We start from the raw sequence: 19,088 nt of genomic DNA on the forward strand, positions 1-19,088 counted from the left end.
GTTCTGTGCTGTGTGCTGGGCCTGTTCTGTGCTCTGTGCTGGGTTTGTGCTGGGGCTGTGCTGTGCTCTGTGCTGGGTTTGTGCTGGGGCTGTTCTGTGCTCTGTACTGGGTTTGTGCTGGGGCTGTTCTGTGCGCTGTGCTGGGGCTGTTCTGTGCTGTGTGCTGGGGCTGTTCTGTGCTCTGTGCTGGGGATGTTCTGTGCTCTGTGCTGGGTTTGTGCTGGGGCTGTGCTGTGCTCTGTGCTGGGTTTGTGCTGGGGCTGTTCTGTGCTCTGTGCTGGGGCTGTTCTGTGCTCTGTGCTGGGGATGTTCTGTGCTCTGTGCTGGGTTTGTGCTGGGGCTGTTCTATGCTCTGTGCTGGGTTTGTGCTGGGGCTGTTCTGTGCTCTGTGCTGGGTTTGTGCTGGGGCTGTTCTGTGCTCTGTGCTGTGTGCTGGGGCTGTTCTGGGTTTGTGCTGGAACTGTTCTGTGCTGTGGCTCAGGCTGTTCTGTGCTCTGTGCTGGTGGGACACAGCCACACTGTGGGGCCACCCACCTGCAGCACCCACCAGCCCACAGGGGGCTGCCAAAGCCCCACATGTGCTGCCCTAAGCAAAGCAGAGCAGCAGCAGCACTTGCCAGCAACTGAGACACCATTCTCCACGGGGGAGTGAGGGTTCTTGTGGCTGTTTTGCTTTAATAAGCTTCTTTGGAGGTTTGATCTTTTCTGTAAGCCTGGCCCTGGCCTCTGCAGCCCCAGGGCTCACTGCTGATGGATGCAGTGCTCAAACCTGCAGGTGCAGCAGGGACCAAATCATTAATCACCCTACAGTGGCGGTTGGGACTTGGGTTTTTGGGCTGTTTTTTAACCCTGAAAAATTTCAAGTGCAAACCTGCACGTTCTGTTAAGGGGCACTGAAAAACCAGGCTATAATGTTGACTTTAAAATGCCTTAAGGGAGCTAAGGGCAAATACAGTGGTTTGACCTCAGACAGGTGCTCATGTCTCTGGCTGGGAGGGGGGACAGCAGTTCTGTGCCTGACCTGCTGGAATGGGTCTGTTTTTCCAAGATTCATTTTTAATCAGACACTTCAGCTTGCATTCCAGAAATTGTTGCGAGGAAATAATTTTTCGTTGCAAAAGCTGATGATTTCCCCCTCAGAATGTGACTGGGTGTGACAAATCAGATCCCTGAGCTCCAGACCCCATGGCCTCTGCTGCCCATGTGTCAAACCACCAGCCCTGGCCACCTCTCAGATCCCACTGGTATTTTGGGTGCTGTCCCTGCCCTGATGCTCCCCACCAACCCTTCCTTTCACCAAGTTCCTATATAAACCAACCTCCCATCAGATCCCTCCCTGGTTCTAGTTTAAATCTCAGCTGCAGGCTGATTTATCACCTCCTGGAATCAGAGGATAATTCAGAATACCAGCTGAGTGTCAGGACATGGGGAGGTGTGGATGGGAATCATCAGATCAGTTTCTTCTGGATTTTCTGCTCCTGCACAGCCACAAATTGAAACATCTGGTTCTATTTTCCACCTCATCTGCATTCCCTTTCACTCATTATTTTCTGTACTGCAGATTAATTCTCCCCTCCACCCTTAATTTTGCTCTCGGTGTTCCTGTGATGCTCTCCCCCAGACCAGGGCAAGCTTGGGCTCCTTGGTGGTGGCAGCAATGCTGGGGACTGATCCTCGGTGATCCCACATCCTCAGTGGGATGCTGCAAAGGTGGCCCAGGAAAGGCATCCCTGTCTTCTGCTGCCCGTGGGTGAGTGCCCCCACAGCTCTGCCCTGGGATCTGGCAGGGCTTGGCTGTGGCTGCAAAGCCCCATTTTACAGACAGCTGAGACACCCCCACGAGGGTGGAGATCTGGGGTGTTCCCTGCTGGGCTTTGGATGTAAAATCTGCACGTGACAGAGACCGGCGCTCATCAGAGACCCTCCTGCTCCTCCTCCTGTGGTGGAAAAGGCTGATGGGGCTCCTCATGCTGGAGTCAGTGAACTGTAGTCATGCTGCCTAGCAAAATGTTGAAGCATTTCATGCCAAGTGTTGATACACTGTGCTCGGTATTGACTGGGGACCTTTTAGAAACATTCAGTATAACATAATAGACTAATTCATTAGCACCCCATGGGTCTCGTACTGGGGAAGCTGAAGCACAGGCATTGCAAGCTAGGAAAACATTGCCTTAAGGAATGACAGATTAAAATATCTTTCCCATGATATAACTGTTATTTCAGGAAAGTGGCATTAATTGTGATTGCTTATCTATTAATTTATTATAATTCCTCTTTTCCCACCTCCAGGCTGTACCTACACATGAAATGTACTCCAGGCTCAGCTGGGGCTGATTAATAGGAGGTTATCTGGGAAATGCTTAAAGCTGCCTGGAATAGATAATGGCAGCAGGGGTAATTAAAATGTCTTTTGCATTTGAAAAATAAATTTTGTAGTTTTTAAGGGTTAGTTTAGTCTGTTTCTTTCCTAAAGGCAAAAAGATAAATTAGATTTTCAAAATCACGCAAAATTCAACAGTAGACTAGACAATAGAATCTTAAATGGAGACAAAAGTGACCCTGCCAGGAAAGCATCTGGAGTCAGAGAGGACTGGCCTGTGTTTAACAGAGTGGAGTTAATGTCAGGCTCAGCTCCCCTCCTGCAAAATAAACCTGCAGGGCTGGAACTTGGACCTCAGCAGGGCTGCTCCTGGCTCCAGAGGGGTCCTGGGTGCTCATCCCCAGCTCCTGCTGAATCAGGGTCCCACCAAATCCAGTGTGGGGGCTGCAGCCTTGCGCTCTCCCTGTGCTCACTGTCACTGTGTGGGGAGCTACACTGGAATCAAAGTGACTGGGAGGGAAAATAAAACCAGAACCCACATCCGTGCGCTGCAAAGGAGGGACTGTCCCAGGGCAGGGGAAGGAGGGACTGACAGCTCTCAGGCAGTGCTGCAGAGCAGAGGAGGTAGAGCCAGGTCACTGGGGTCTGACCCTGACCTGCAGCCAAGCCCAGCCCTGTCCTTTCCTCCAGGCAGGGGCCCAGGTCTCCTCTTTCGTTGCATTTCCCATCCCATGGCAGTGCAGGGCACACCAGGATCAGCCACCCATCCCTCCCTCCCCGTCCAGCTGCCCCTCACATCCCACACCCATGAGTGTGTACAGGTTGTTTTCTGTGTTTTCTCACATCCCATCCCCATCAGTGTGTACAGGTTGTTTTCTGTGTTTTCTCCCATCCCACCCCCATCAGTGTGCACAATGTGTGTGCACAGCCAGATACTTTACCAGAGTGGTGAAGATGAAGTGGTAATATTCTGTCATCATCCCCATTGCCATAGCCTTAAGGAGAGGAGGGAAAAGGGGTTAGTCAAGGGAGACAAGACAGCCATGCAACATAAAACTCAGAGGTCACAGGTAAATGTGGCAGGAGAGGCCCAGAAATGCTGGGTTTGGATTCAGGACTGAGGCCATGGAGCAGTTAAGAAACTGGAAATACCAGGTTTGGATTCAGGATTGAGGCCGTGGAGCAGTTAAGAAACTGGAAACACCAGGTTTGGATTCAAGATTGAGGCCATAGAGCACTTAAGAAACTGGAAACACCAGGTTTGGATTCAGGACTGAGGCCATGGAGCAGTTAAGAAACTGGAAACACCAGGTTTGGATTCAGGATTGAGGCCGTGGAGCAGCTAAGAAACTGGAAACACCAGGTTTGGATTCAGGATTGAGGCCGTAGAGCACTTAAGAAACTGGAAACACCAGGTTTGGATTCAGGACTGAGGCCATGGAGCAGTTAAGAAACTGGAAACACCAGGTTTGGATTCAGGATTGAGGCCGTGGAGCAGCTAAGAAACTGGAAACACCAGGTTTGGATTCAGGATTGAGGCCATAGAGCACTTAAGAAACTGGAAACACCAGGTTTGGATTCAGGATTGAGGCCATGGAGCAGCTAAGAAACTGGAAACACCAGGTTTGGATTCAGGATTGAGGCCGTGGAGCAGCTAAGAAACTGGAAACACCAGGTTTGGGTTCAGGATTGAGGCTGTGGAGCAGTTAAGAAACTGGAAACACCAGGTTTGGATTCAGAATTTAGGCCATGGAGCAGTTAAACCAGGCCCATCAGCAAGAGGCACGTGCTCAAGTGCTGAGCTGAGCAGAGCTGTGGTCCTCAAACCATTCTGAAAGCGTGGCAAAGCCGCAGTGTCCAGCTCCCATGAGGGCTGGTGGCATTTCTGGGTGACACTGGGTGTCTCTGGCTGTGCCAGGGCTCTGTGGCACTGCGCTCATGGCTGCAGGGCCCTCCAGGGCCACAGGCTCTGTTGGCACAGCTGTGGGAGAGAGGGGCACCTTTCCTTCTCCAATACCAAACCATGAGCAGAACCCCACAGAAACCTGTGAGACTGACCACAAACAGCCTGTTCTTGCAGTCACGTCATGTAGTTGCTAAGAAGGCAGCTGAAAGGGTTTTGATTTCTGAGGTGAGTAATTCTGTAAGTGCTCAAGCCTTCTGTGTTTTCTGAAGATGTGCAATGAAAATCAGTGACAATGAGTGGAAATTTTAGCAAGGTTTTCTTGTGAAAACCTTGTTGCCATCCATGGGGGTGGCAGCAAGGCCAGAAGACTCCAGGGACTCCGTCCAGCCAAATGTCTGCAGACATTTGGTGTAGTGACCAAAATGTTATAAAAGACACATAATAGCAAAAAAATATGAATATTACTGATTCTGGCATTAACAGAACCCTAGGCCTTCCTCCTTGGGTTGTTTTGGGGTTTTTTTTCAGTCCATTATTTGTTCTGTGCATTGTTCTTCTGCAGCTGTGAAGGGAAGCAGACTCCCCTCTTCCAGGAGATGGCTTTGCCTAGCTTGTACTTTCAGTGGAAAAGAGCTGTTTCACAAATAAAATTGGTACCTCTGGGGCTCTGCATCCCCACCTTCAGTCCCATCTGTGCAGTGAGTACATGGAGCTCCTGCCTCCGTCCCTCCTTCCTGAGCACAACAGCCAGATCCTGAATTCGGGTCTGGTTAAAATTCTGTCACGTTCGTATTTTCTGAAAAATCCCTTCACCCAGGATTTTTCTCCTGGGAAGCTGAGAAGCCTCAGAGAAAAAGGAAAACAATAATTATCTGATTTGCTTCTCTTGTGTTTAGCTGCTTTGGAATGTGTTTGGAGATTGTTTACCCACAGGTGATTGTTTCATTGGTTTCATGTGAAGTGTTTTGACTTTTTGGCCAATCAGGGCCAAGCTGTGTCAAGACTCTGGAAATAGTCACGAGCTTTTCATTATTATCTTTTTAGCCTTCTGTAAGTATCTTTTCTATGTTCTTTAGTATAGTTTAGTTTAGTATTCTTTAGTTTAGTATTCTTTAATATAATATAGTATCATAAAATAATAAATTAGCCTTCTGAGAACAGAGTCAGATTCATCATTCCTGCCTTCATCGGGGCACCCCACAAATGTAATATGGGTCAGTGAAGGTGCAGGCACAAGGATGGGGAGTGGGAATATCCCCTGTTCCTCAGCTTTTGGGGATCAGGGTCCTGGGGGCCCTTGGCCAGCACAGCTTGAGATTCCCTGCCAGCCCCTACACGCAGGATGGCTCCTGCAGATTGCTGGGATTTGCATAACTGAGCACTGGAGAGAACAGACTGTCCTGGAAGCTCTTTCAGAGGACAACCATGGGCTGAAGGGGCCGTGGCTGGATGACCATGCCCTTCACAACAGGAGGGGAGCACATTTCAGTCTATGAGAAAGGTGACCTTGAAACCGGTGGCTGGTGACAGGAAGATCCCTGTCCTGTTTGGCTGGGATGCTGACTGTGTGAGCATGTTTTCTGGAGAAAACACATGCAAGAGCACTTTAAAATCCCTACTGATGGGGAAGTGACTTCAAGTCCCCCCAGGAAATGTTTGCTTCCCTTGGTTTTTTGCTAAAATTACTAGGGCGGAATTTACCTCCGAGGAAGGAAGTGACAGTCTGAAAAGAAGTGAGATGTCAAAAAACAAGGGAAAAGGAAAGGATCTGGATTGCAAGCCTAGATATTGTGACTCCAGAGTGTGATTTCACCCCAGGTCTCCTGCTCTGGAAGTAGCTTTTAGAAAGTCTAGGGGCAGTTCCTGTAGCCATTCACAGTCCTGTCCCCCAGTCCCTGCCTGGTCAGTGCATCCAGGGGCCTGCAGTCTGGCTCTCTCCCTCCTGCACAACCTGGTTCAAAGAGCTGAAGCAGGGAATGGCACCTCAGTGTGGGAAGCACCAGCTAGTGATGGGGAGCCAGTCTGGAGCAAATAATGAGATCCCAGTTCATGTTCTACAGCTGGATCACTCTGGCCACAGCTGAGGAGCCCGGACCCGCTGTCAGAAGGAAGCTCCAGCTTCCCAGCATTGGCAGCCTGGGGCAGGATGCATCTGGGTTTATGGGGAAATGAATAAATGATCATCCTGGTGGATAAGCCAGAGGCGGTGGCTGGGATGAGAGCAGGAGCTCTGTCAGAGCTGACAGGCACAGCTGTGCCCTGCAGAGCTCAGAGGCTGCTCGGGACAGCCTGGGAACAGACCTGGAGTGACAACGGGACCAAAACTGAGGAAGGATGGAGAATCTGGGGTATAACAGGAAAGCCTCAAAAGCAGGACTCACTCTGTGATAGGTTTCTACAATTATTTGTTTTCCAAGATGGGGGCAAAATAATGGTCTGCTCACCAAGAGACCCAGGCTGGAGAAGTAGGTGGCAATCTCTGTACAGTTGTGCTGCCTCATGTGGTGTTACTCATGGATTACTAATCCTTGGTTTTTACTACTCCAGTTTAAAAAACCTGCCCAGATGATCAGTGCTGTGCTGTGGGAGCATGGAATCATGAATCTCTGGGGAGCAAGATCCTGACTGGCACGATGGTGTGTGCACTGCTCAGTCAGAGCTGCTCAGCCAGCAGAGGCTGCAGGTGCTCAAACCTTCTGTGTTTTCTGAAAACGTGCAATGAAAATCAGTGTCAAGGAGTGGAAATTTTAGCAAGATTCTTGTGAGAGCCTTGTTGCCATCCATGGGGGTGGCAGCAAGGCCAGAAGACGGAGTGGAAATTTTAGCAAGGTTCTTGTGAAAACCTTGTTGCCATCCACAGGGGTGGCAGCAAGGCCAGAAGACTCCAGGGACTCCATCCAGCCACCAGAGCTGACTGGTGTAGTGACCAAGATGTTACAAAAGACACATAATAGCAATAAAACATGAAAATGTCTGCAGAGCTGACTGGTGTAGTGACCAAAATGTTACAAAAGACACATAATAGCAATAAAACATGAATATTACAGATTCTGGCATTAACAGAATCCTGGGCCTTCCTCCTTGGGTTGTTTTGGGGTTTTTTTTTCAGTCCATTATTTGTTCTGTGCATTGTTCTTGTGCTGCTGTGAAGGGAAGCAGACTCCCTTCCTCCAGGAGATGGCTTTGCCTAGCTCGTACTTTCAGTGGAAAAGAGCTGTTTCACAAATAAAAGTGGCACTTCTAGGCATGCATTTCTTGCTACAGGTAGAAAAGTGAGGAAAATATGAGGTTTCTACACCTCCTAGTCTTCAGCAGATGCAGGTGACCTGCAGGTCGTGGTGCACTGCTCTGAACCTGCCTGATGTTACACACCAGAGTGGCCAGGCATGCAGAGAGCAGTCAGGCTGTGGTTTGGGTTTGTGCAACTTCCCAGACTCTGAAAAATACACCAGTATTTCCTTGAGTAAAAATACACAGGCTTTTATTGCTAAGCTGAAATCCATGGCTTCAGGTCCTGACAAAACCCCGACACACACACACAAACCCAGCCAGAAGGACTTAGAGAGACTTGTCTCTCCTAGTCCCCCCTCTCCTCCATCTTCCTCACTCTGTACCAGCGGTGATGAGCTGAGCAGATGGCACAATAAACTATAATAAACTCTATAATAAGTGAGCAGCACCAAACACAACCAGCACAGGAAAATAACTGGCAGGAGACAATGAACCCCTTCTATTGCTTCCCATAATAATCCCTCCCAGGCTTTCCAAGTTCTCTGAACTTGGAAAGTTCATTTTGTATCATGCAGTCTGCAGGAGAAGGCTCTTGCCTTGTGCTTGCTTTCTCATCCCTGCAGGGATTTATTTAGTCTGTGTGGTGGTGTTTTGCTGGGCTGATAGGAGCAACACTTCCACCAGCTGGTTTTTAGCATCTCTGTGAGAGCCTTTTCCTCTGCCTCACATTGACCCTGAAACCCAAAGGCACTCGGGAATGAGGAGGAGCTGGGGCGAGCAGCAAGAATTCCAGTGGAGGAACTTGTGGAGGAAGAAAGGAGGGAGCCCAAATGAATGGAAAATCACTGACATCTGGCTTAAAGTCCAAGAATTGCAGACGCTGCTGGGGAAAGGACAGAGGATGCAGTCCCTCCTGGCTGGGAGAGCCAGCTTGAATGAAGGGAGAAGGGGAAAGAGGGAAGAAGGCTGGGGCTGTGCAGCTGCAGGGAGAGCCACAGAATTGTCCAGCACCAGCCTGGGTTGGGCGCTGCATTCAGCACAGCCCCTTCTCCTCCTCTAACGTTTGTTTGTTCTCACCCACAGCCACTTTTCGGTACTTCCAGTTTTTAGGTAAAAACACCATTTTCTGTAGAAATCCAGCAGTGTCCTTGGAGGATGGACATGCTGTAGCTTTCGGTGCGGCTGTGGATTGCCAAGGGAAAGCTGCACCCAGGATGGGGCCACTCTTCATCACAGCCACCCCTCACCCATGAGCTCCATGAGCCACCCCTCACCCATGGCTCCCATGAGCAGACTTTGCTGTCCTCCTGGGCCCCTGCTCACCTGCTTGAGGATCTGAGCTGCCATCAGGTGGCTGCAGTCGAAGATGATGCGGAATTCCCGGCCCCGCTTCATCTCCTTCAGCAGTGGCCGGGCGTCGTCGGTGTCCAGTGGGAGCTGGCGGATCTTCAGGCGGATGTTGTAGCGGGACGGGGCCATGATGAGCTCCTGCAGCCGTATCAGGCCTTCAGGTGTTACACAGAGACAAACCCACAGCGTTACAGATCTGCCTTCCCACTGCTGGGCCACAGCAGCTCAGTGCTTCCCCTGTTCTCCACAGAATGGGGTCAGGACTGACATCCACCCATCCATCCATCCATCCATCCATCCATCCTCCATCCATCCATTCATGATTCCATCCATCCATCCATCCATCCATCATCCATCCATCATCCATCCATGAATGATTCCATCCATCCATCCATCCATCCATCCATCCATCCATCCATCCATCCATCCACCCATCCATCCATCCCTCCCTCCTTCAAAAGGCCCTTGCCAAATCAAAGCCAAGGTGCCACATGTCAACCATTGACCCCAGAGGAGCTGTTCTAGGACAGAATGGCTTTTCCTGGTGGTTCTCTGTCACCACTGCAGCCAGTAGAGCTGGATGGGTCCCTGCACTGGGTAGGAAGGGGAGAACAGCAGGTTGGTCCTAACCTCAGACACCTCCAGGATCACAGAGAATTTCCTTAAGCAGATGTGCCCTTGAGAAAGGACAGGATGTGATAATCAGCTGCACAACAAATTAAAATCTGCATATTTACCATGCACAGCAGCAAAAGGAAAAAATGAATATGCACTTGGATTTATGAGTCGCGTAGATCGTAACGGTCACTTAATCACAACTCGTAACTTCCTACTACCCTCAGAAATCATTTCTGTTTTCTGCACAAGGCAAAGGGCCATGGTGGACGCAGCTGAGCAGGAATTATTGGAATCTGATGTTGCAAGGAGAATTTCAGCAGATGCCTATTGCAAGGGGGAAGAGAGAAGCGTGTCCCTCTGCACAGAGGAAACACATTAGAATATGCCACAAAGGGAACATACTGTGACCCACATTTGCAAAACAGGAATGTCAAACTGTGTTCTCATCAGCCCTCCCCTAAAGAAACCATTTGGTTTAGTGAAATTAGGTTGGACAGGCTATCCAATGTGGCTTTTGTTTTTTGGGGGGTCTATATCTAGAGCTGTGCAGCACTTTGTTTTGTTTAACCATCAACAGCTTTCCTTACATGAAGAACTTTGTCAGCTCTGTGTTACAGAATTATCCAGAAAACAAAAAAATCTTTCCAGAACTGCTTTTGGTTTTAGCTGGGAACTGCTCCCTCCATGGCAGCTGTGGACAGGGGCTTTTCTGTTGTAGAGGGGCACCACAGTGCCAAAAGAGCCAGGCTGAGATGGTCACCCCATGCCAATGAACCCCCCATGACCCTGTGCCAGCTCACAGCCCCATTGCTGGAGCTTTGTGAATGAAATGCTTAGAAAGCTCCCAGGGCCTCCCACAGCACTGTCTAGAACTGTGGGAACCCATCACTGCACGGGGCATCATTTGGCTCTCGAGAGGGTTCATTGGAAAAGCTCCCAAAGGGACCCAGGACAGAAAATCTCCAGGAGTCCTTCTCTGAGCCCCTCCTTTACCCACCTGTGCTGTCGTCGTACACCACGGTGGCTGACCTCCATTTCAGGTACTGCACCAGGTCCAGGATGGCGTGGCTCAGGGAAGCATAGTCAGGATACAGGTTGACATAGAAAGTGTCCTTGTTATCCAAAGGGTGATGCTTCCACCGGAGCTGTATGTGGGGCACTTCCAGGGCGTTGCAGATAGACTGGACAGCATTGGTGCACGAGCCTTGGGAAGGTCCAAATATTGCAACCACCCCCAGAGCGAGCTGGTCACAGGCTGGAGGGGCAAGGAAGGGATGTCAGGAAAGCCTGGTGGGGGCTGAGCATGGGGCAGCCATGGGCACAGCCCAGACACTTGTGGGCACTGACCCAGCACTGATATTGGGTAATTGCAGCAGTGGTTGGGCACAGGGAGAATGATTTATGCCAGGTGGGTATAGACTGGTGGGTAGAGGTGCAGAGGAGTGCCAAGCTCCTCTGAGGGAGCCTCCTCCACAAAACCATATGAAAAGGGGCTGGGTAGAGGCACAGAGGAGTGCCAAGCCCCTCTGAGGGTGTCTCCACCACAAAACCATCTGAAAAGGGACAGGGGGCACTGGGCTGGCTGGGAGCAGAGGGCTCCCTCCTGCTGATGTCCCTCCAATAGCTGCCAGCTCAGGCAGCAGGTTTCCTTTCTCCCCAGCCAGAATCAAACTCCACGAGCCCTCAGGTCACCAGCTCGCAGCCTTTGCTGTGCAGTCCCTCCCCTTCAGCAATTCAAGTGTGCTGCTGTTATCCAGTAATCAAAAGTGACTCTTATTAAGAGAACAGAACATCCACACGATGGATGTGAACACTGCCAGGGATGCAGCGGCACAAACACAGGCATGGCCTCCAGACCTTTGCTCAGGATTAGAGCAAATGCTGAAAGGAGTTTTCTGAGGTTTCAGAGGCAAAAAAGGTAGTTGTTCCCCTTGTATGTATGTGCTGGAAGGTCGACTCCAGCAGGAGCTCTCATCCAGATCACTGGTGAGAGCAGGACAGAACAAGCTGCTGGGCAGGAAACCAGACCTTTCTTCTGCTGAATAAATGGCCACAAAGCTGCTCAGAAGTTTGCTCTGCTCTTACCTTTCTTAGTTGCTTCAAAGCTGTCATGGAAGTGTATCCTCTGGATGTCATAGGTCAGGGTTGTGTTGGGCAGCAAAGTTCTGTTCCTGTTAATGATGTTGGCGGAGAATCTGAAGGCTTGTTCCTCAGCACTCATCACCTGCGTGTTGGGGCCATCTGCGTACTCAAAGATTCCTCCTGCAAGACAAAAAAATCCACCCTTGAGCCACAGCTTGTTTCACAAACTCATGCAGCAGGGATGAGAAAACTCTTGGAATGTTTGCAAGTGGAGCAGGGCTTGCTTGAGGACCCGTCCTGCCCTGAAATGAAGATGTGAAGATTTGAGTTTTTCATATATTCTGGTCCATGAGAATGTTCAGGGTGGCAGCTTTGTGGGGCAGTAAGAGGTGGTTTAAAATCTTGGAATATTTTCACGAGCTAGATAAGTGGCTTCCCATAAAACTTTAGGATCAGACCATGGGAAGTGGACAGGCTTATTTCCCACGGTCTGTGCTCTGGGGAGTCACTGGATACAAAACTGGCACTGCCCTCCTCTTGAAATCCTCCTGCCTCATCACCCATCTGGTCCTTGCACGGGAGACAGGCAGGGCAGTGCTGCTGCTGGCTATTTTCAGTGCCATTTTCAGCCCCCTTCTCCTTTTCTATTGTTCCTCATGTTTAGTTGTCCAAGTTTTTAATTCAGACCAGCAGAGACTTCTGGATTTGCCTACCCTACAGCTCCTCTGCTCAGTAATGCACATCTCGGATGCAGCTTTCCTGTGTTCAGAAGTTGTTAATGCCATTACACCTCCCCAAGGGCAACAAGCTCATGTCACAGCATCGCTGGGTTTCTTGGCTCTGTGTCTGTGAGTCTTGTCCTCAGTTCCCACTGACAGCCACTCTAATTGGAGTGACTTGGTGCAGGCATGGGTTATGTAATGATTTGTCCTTGTCTCCGAGATGCAGGAGCCACCCTGAGCCCCTCACAGAGCCACAGATAGACACAAACCTTGCTCTATCTTATTCAAAATAAAGCAAAATAATTAATGGATGAGTGAAATAAGCAAGTACAATTGGTAACAGATGGTCTCAGGGTTCATTAGCAGAAGGAAAAAACCTTCCTCTTCAATTTAAGATAGTCCTCAAATGTTTTCTTGTAGACAACAGATGTCTGCTCAGCCCTGCTGGCTTTCAGGCAATGCCATGAATCCTCCTCCAGCAGCCTGAGCACATTTTCTATAGTTTTGTGGCAGTTTGGTGCTAGCCAGGAGTTCCATTTTGGCCAGAGCCAAGCTGATAACTTGGCTGATGGCCATGCTCTGGGTGTCCTCCCAGGAGTGTGACCAGAGCCATGGGTGAGGCACAGGAGTGATGGCTGGAGATGTTCTCAGCAAGGAAGCAGAAGGACTTGCAAAAGGCCTCTGACTTTCTGCTCCCCTTGATTGTGACAAGTCCCTTTCCTCCTCTCCCTCTGCAGTCTTTGTGCATCCTGTCCCCAGTTGTTAAGTGAGGGTGGGAATTAATTTCCATTCATAGACATAAAATAAGTTTGTTCTGTTTCCTGCATGTCTCTGCTAGAAAAAAAAACCACTGAACTCAGTGCTAATTTTGGTAATAGGCACGAGGGTGGGAATTAATTTCCATTCACAGACATAAAATAAGTTTGATCTGTTTCCTGCATGTCTCTGCTAGGAAAAAAACCACTGAACTCAGTGCTAATTTTGGTAATAGGCAGAAGAATAAAGAAAAAAGAGGCTGAATGCTCATTCTGGAGTGTCATTTCAGTCTCACGTGATTTTCAGCCACTCACTCATGGGCAGGTTTTCAATCCAGAACGCTGAGCAGCATAGGCAGGAATGTAGCAGAATTGTCCACGTGCCTCATTCTCACTGGATTATGCCAAAACATTTGGGTTTTGACTGGTGCAAAGAAAATTATTCATCCACATCAAAGTTTGCATATGCTGGCAGCTCAACTTAAGTTTCTTAGGGCAGAAGAAAGTTCATTTACAATATTAAATCAAATGCAATAAACAAAACTAAAGTGAGTGTGAGATTCACCCCATATCTCTGTTCAAAGCTTCCCTGTCCAGACTGTTTAGCCAGGGATTTTTTGTTTTCTAGCATCGTCCTGAAGTGATAACTGGTAAATGTAACATAGATTATCCACTAGCTGGCATTAGGCTTTCTCCCAGCCCAGCGCTTTCAAAGTTGCATTGGAGCATGTCTTATTATGAGAGGATACAGAAGGGCTGGGAATTTGGATTATTGGTGCTTGATCCTAAATAAATTCCCATTCCAGACATCCAGCTGGAGGTAATAGGCTTTTTGGCAGGAACGAATTTTCTGTGCAGCCACCCAGCACCTTGAGCTCAGGGCCAGGTGATGAGAGAGCTGACAGGCAGCAGGGATGTGTTTCTGTGTGTTTCCCAGTGCTGGGAACACACCAGGAATACTCTGGGATATTGGGAATCTCCCTGAGGTGCTGAGGGCAGCCACAGCATGCCCCAGCTCAGAAACTGGTGAGACTGGGAGCACCTGATGTCAGATCTGTGCACGGCACACCCCGCTGGATCCTCACATCGCTCTTGGCTGCGCGCCGCTCCTTCAGAGACGTTCACTCCCATCTTTATTTAAAGAGCCTAATAACTGGCTTGAAACAGCTGATTAATGCATAATCTTCATCATGATTACACAGCATAACTGACATTAATTTGCAAAGCCAGCTAATTATGAAAATAATTGTTGCAGTTCTTCCATTTGAGCAAAATGGAGACGCTCAGCTCGTGGCACTGAGAGCACGAGGGGTGTGACATCAGCTGGCTGATGGTGGGCTGGGGGAACCCAGAGGTGCCCTGCAAGCCTCAGCAGGAGAGATGAAGGAGCAGGGCTGGGAAATCTGTTGCTGAGGGCTGGACAGCTGTGGGCAGCTCCAGCTGATCCCACACGGGCCTTGGGCAGAAACCTCACCTGGCTTCACAGAGATGAGAGTCAATGGGTGTGAAAAGCTCACAGCAAAAGTCTCCACTTTTATACGCCTCATATTGACAAATCCCACCCAAGAGAGTAGAAATGGGGCTCCTTTAGTGTTGCTGTCCCTGTCTAAACCTATTTTGGAAGCTAGTTCCCATGCTGGAGATCACTGGATGCTCTGTGGGGCTCGTGGCCTTTCCCATTCTTTCCTGTCTGTGCAGGAATCAGCTTCTCATTCCTTCTTTCTTCCTGTCCCATGGCTTGGTAGAGAGATAAAAGATGTCCGTGACAAGGTCTGTCATGCTTTGTGACATCCTCCTGAGGTTCATGAGAGGATTTGCTGCCTGATTTATGTGTGCTGTTCCTTGACCAGTCAATAGAGCCCGAGGTCTCCCCACTGCAGCACTGAAGTTTATCAATTCAGGCTGGCTTTGTTTGCTCAGATATTTTTCTCTGGAAACCTTTTTATGCCATGTTTGGGGGGCCTTTGGGGCAGTGGGATCTAGGACTGGGAGTCAGCCTTGTAGGAGATGCCTCACACAAGCTGTTGAAGGCTTCCAACCCTTATCACTTATTTTACATATTTTTTGATGAAGCAATCCATTATTATATCTGACTTCTCGGATTTTAAAATCAATCCCAGGCAGGTTAAATAATTATTCAGTTGTCTTTTACTCTTAAAGCAGACTAATTGCTCTCTGGAGAATGTCAGCCAGCATATGGGAAAACACACTAATTACAATCAGCTTCATGTCTGACTGTTTTATGTTATTTTATTTGATGACCTCGATGTTGCTGTTAAGGTGAGGAGTTTTCAAAATCTGAAATGAGATTCCAGAGAAGTGCCTGAAACTCCCTTAAGGTCTAGACCAGAGGAGCAGTAGTGGGGCTAGGCAGGCAGAAGGAGCCTGGCCTGGCACAAGGAGAAGTTTGGCTGAAAACCACAGAAGCTCTCACTCAGAGCAGCAGAAACTGAGCCTCTCTTCAGGGTAAAACCTGGATCCCACAGAACACCTAAAATCCCATTGATGGCAATCAGAACAGGCCCAGGTCTGTCTGCATACAGCAAAACTGCACTGCATTCTTCTGTCCTCATGGATGGTGCTGGAAAACCTTGGGAATGGTAAATGACTCCTGGACTATGGGCTGGGAGCTCTCCTCCCCTGCTCAGTGATCCCAGGACATGGCTGCATGGGCTCGGTGCCAGTGCAGTTATTTTTAGCTTTGTCAAGAGCTAAGTCAAGAAAGTCAAAGTATTTTAGGTTTTCATTTCTCCCCTCTTTTGCTTTTTACCAAAACAAACAGCTTTCATTCTCAGAAAGAAAATTCCAGCAGCCCTCAGCGTGCAGTGTGATCTCTTATCTTCTACTCCTTATAAATCACGGAGTTATTTAGCTTTGAAGAACAACTATTTCTGATAACACTTTTCTCTCCCCCGCTGACAGTGTTGTTCACACATTTAGACAGCTCTGACAGCCTCTTTCCATGTGACATCCAGGAAGAAATACCTGGTTTGAGACAGCTCTCACCGAGGATGGAGCTGGCAGAGCTCCTCAGGGACACGGGAGCTCCCGCTCCCTCTCACAGCCCTTCCATGCCCAAAGCTGTGGGTTTTTTTTTCTCTGAGGTTATAAAATGTTTTTGCTGTTTCCTCCTGAGGCATGGGATTTGCCCTCTTCTGAGGACAAATCACTCTGTTTTGGGGACAGTATTAGCAAATGGGCCGATGAGGACAGGTACACAGAATTTAGTGCCTTTTCCAGCAGGATGCTGCTCCACAGCTCCCTGAGGCAGAGAGTGGAGAATCTATGGAGAGTCTTCCTCACAGAGCTGCCTCTCTGGGAAAGCTTGGAGAACCTGACACTGCTGCTTGGCTGACAAATCCAGTGGGGACAATCTCACTGTCATGGCCCAGGCCCCCTGAGAGCTGCTGTTTATACAGCAGCTTTACATAGAGAAATGAGATAACACTGCTGGGAACTGAAAGAAAGTTCCCTGGAGCACGAGGTTGTGTCTGGGAATGGGGCTTCTACTCCCAGAACCTGCCCATCCTGTGGGATTGTGGCAGTCTCAGGTGCAATAATAAGGATGCAGAGAGAGCAGGGAAATCCAGAAGGCAATAAACATCAGCAAAACAAAAAGGGAGAGCAACGACAGATTTATTCACAAGAAATCTCTGCTTGCACCTTCCCCCAGGGAGCTGCTGCAGTGAAATGCTCCAGGAGTGTGCTCCAAGGAGCTGGTCCTGTGCTCAACCTGGCTCAGAGCAGAGCCCCCAGCTCTGGTGCTGATGCCAGCTGGTCCCCAAACAGAAACAACCCCACCCCATAAAGTGATGAGTGAGGAGAGCAGTGCCAGGAGCACTTGAGGGCTCCCACACTTCCACAACCCTCATTACTCCTGGGAAGCCCTTGCTGCCAGAGAAGTGCAGTGGATCCCTGCCCCAGCCCTCCACAGACTCCCACCCAGCCCTGTGTGTCAGAGGCAGCATCCTGGGATGTGCCCTGCAGCAGGACCACGGAGCTGCTCCACGCCAAGGCAGCGAGCACAACTTGTGAACTGTTTGAGACAAACCTTCTGGGAAGGAGCTGAAAATAATTCCTGTGGTCTGTCAGTGGGTTCTGGGTTTTGACAGAGCGGCAGGATCTGAGTCCCTGTCCCCTTCAACTGCTGCTGATCATGCACTGGCCCTGTCACTTCAGCGTGGCACTGCTTAATGTGATGCAGCACAGCCACGGATCCAAAGCAATTTCAGGCTCCATCAACGCGCATCACGCAAGAGAGCCCCTGCGCTGGGCTTGGCGGCTCGGCGCTGGGCTGGCCCTGCCCACGGGAGCTCCTCTCTCTGGATGCTGATTGCTAAAAACCCAGGAGCAGGATCTGCCTGCAACGGGGGGAGAGGATTAACCTCAGAGCCGGCGTGTCTGGCTCGCTCACGCCCTGCCTGCCTTCGCTCTGTGTGAGTCAAAACGGCACCAGCCTGTCCCTGAGCTGCTCCCACCCTGGCAGCCTCCCTGGCTCCCAGGTCCAAGGCATTTCCACCTGCTTTTGCCGAGGACCCCAGTTTCATGGGGCGGATGGAGCCCGTGATGTACCTGCCCACCCAGGAGCTTTCCCTGTGCCCACGATGCCCTGCAGAGGAAGGGAGCCAGGCAGGGGCTGAGCACAGTCCCCCTGGGCTTGGGTCTGCATGTTCCTGAGCTCCCCAGCACACCCGGCTGGATTTGCTGCCTGATATCCTTAGGGAGAAGCAGGACATGGAGCTTGAATCCCTCATGAGCTCAGAGGAGAGACAGGCACAGTGGGGTGGGTGATCCCCCCAGTGTCCAGGAGCTCCCTGTCCCCAAACACCCTCAAATGTGACCAGGAAGGTTTTTATTTCAGCTGCTGTGACCCTGCATCATCAAACCTGAGTGGGAACAGTCCTGCTGTCACCTGCCTGCCACAGCCCCCGGGTCTGGTCACTCTGGGGGTGTCCCTGGGACCCCAGGGTGGCTGGGAGAGGAGCTGATGGACAGAGATGCATTCCCAGTGCCTCTGATTCCACCACATGGTGCAGCAGGAGGCAGAGCCAGGTACTTGCTGAGTAATGCCAAGGAAATGAATTCAAGCAGAAAATCAGACACGCAAAGTGTGAGAGTGTCCCACGAGGAGGGATTTCCCACCTGCCAGGACAGAAATCCCATCACAGCAGGTTGAGCCATTCCCAGGAGACGGTGTCTCCTTCTTTTCTCATTTTTGTATTGAATATGCAAAATCCTATTTCATTTGCTCTGAATTAGGCACTTCATGTCACAGGGGGTGACATTCTTCTATGTATAAGCTGCTTAACAGATGAGCAGTCAAGTGGCAAAGCAATACATTATTAATGCTTCTGGTTAAATTAACTGATTAAAACCACTGGAGCTAAAATGTATGTATCAGCACTTTACCCGCACTAAATGAGGAATTAATGGAACATGGCAGGTTGTGTTTTTAATGAACAGTAGATAGGGAAGGTCTGGAAAGGTTTGTCACTGCTCCTGGGGATGACCTGTTGCATCCTCAGCTGGATGCTGGCACTGCTCATCCCCATGAGCCACGGCACAACAGAACAGGCTGTGGTGTCACCATCATATTTTCTGAAAAATCCCTTGCCAGGATTTCTTCTCCTGGGAAGTTGAGAAGCCTCAGAGAAAAATATAAATAATAATTATCTGATTCTCTTCTCCTGTTTTTGCTGCTTTAGAATGTGGTCTGGAAGTTGTTTACCAACAGGTGCATCTTTGATTGTTTCCATGTAAATTGTTTCTGCTTAATGACCAATCAAAGCCAGCTGTAAGTGACTCTGTGAGGAGTCACGAGTTTTTATTATTCATTCTTTTCTAGCCTTCGGATATATTCCTTCTGTTTCTTTAGTATAGTCTTATAATATAATATAATATAATATAATATAATATAATATAATATAATATAATATAATATAATATGACATGTGATGACATGACATAATATGACATGATATGACATGATATGACATGTGATGACATGATATGATATGCTATGCTATAATATGATACAATATAATATAACATAACATATAATATAGCATATATATATATGCTATATTATATGTTATATATATAAC

The 19,088-nt window shown here is 49.2% G+C and overlaps 1 protein-coding gene across 1 annotated transcript in view; it reads right to left on the reverse strand.

Annotated features, from left to right (window-relative positions):
- GRIK3 (glutamate ionotropic receptor kainate type subunit 3) overlaps nucleotides 1–19,088 on the reverse strand; it is a 118,312-nt gene that overhangs the window by 43,253 nt on the left and 55,971 nt on the right. Inside the window, exons 2-5 of the mRNA XM_041417571.1 lie at nucleotides 11,511–11,687; nucleotides 10,423–10,680; nucleotides 8,781–8,962; nucleotides 3,262–3,315 (exon numbers count right to left, since the gene is read on the reverse strand). Coding sequence (XP_041273505.1) covers nucleotides 3,262–3,315; nucleotides 8,781–8,962; nucleotides 10,423–10,680; nucleotides 11,511–11,687 — 671 coding nt within the window. The remainder of the gene's footprint in view (nucleotides 1–3,261; nucleotides 3,316–8,780; nucleotides 8,963–10,422; nucleotides 10,681–11,510; nucleotides 11,688–19,088) is intronic.

The sequence above is a fragment of the Onychostruthus taczanowskii genome, unplaced genomic scaffold (assembly GCF_017590055.1).
Source record: "Onychostruthus taczanowskii isolate IOZ18803 unplaced genomic scaffold, ASM1759005v1 scaffold56, whole genome shotgun sequence".
In the NCBI taxonomy this organism is placed as follows: domain Eukaryota; kingdom Metazoa; phylum Chordata; class Aves; order Passeriformes; family Passeridae; genus Onychostruthus; species Onychostruthus taczanowskii.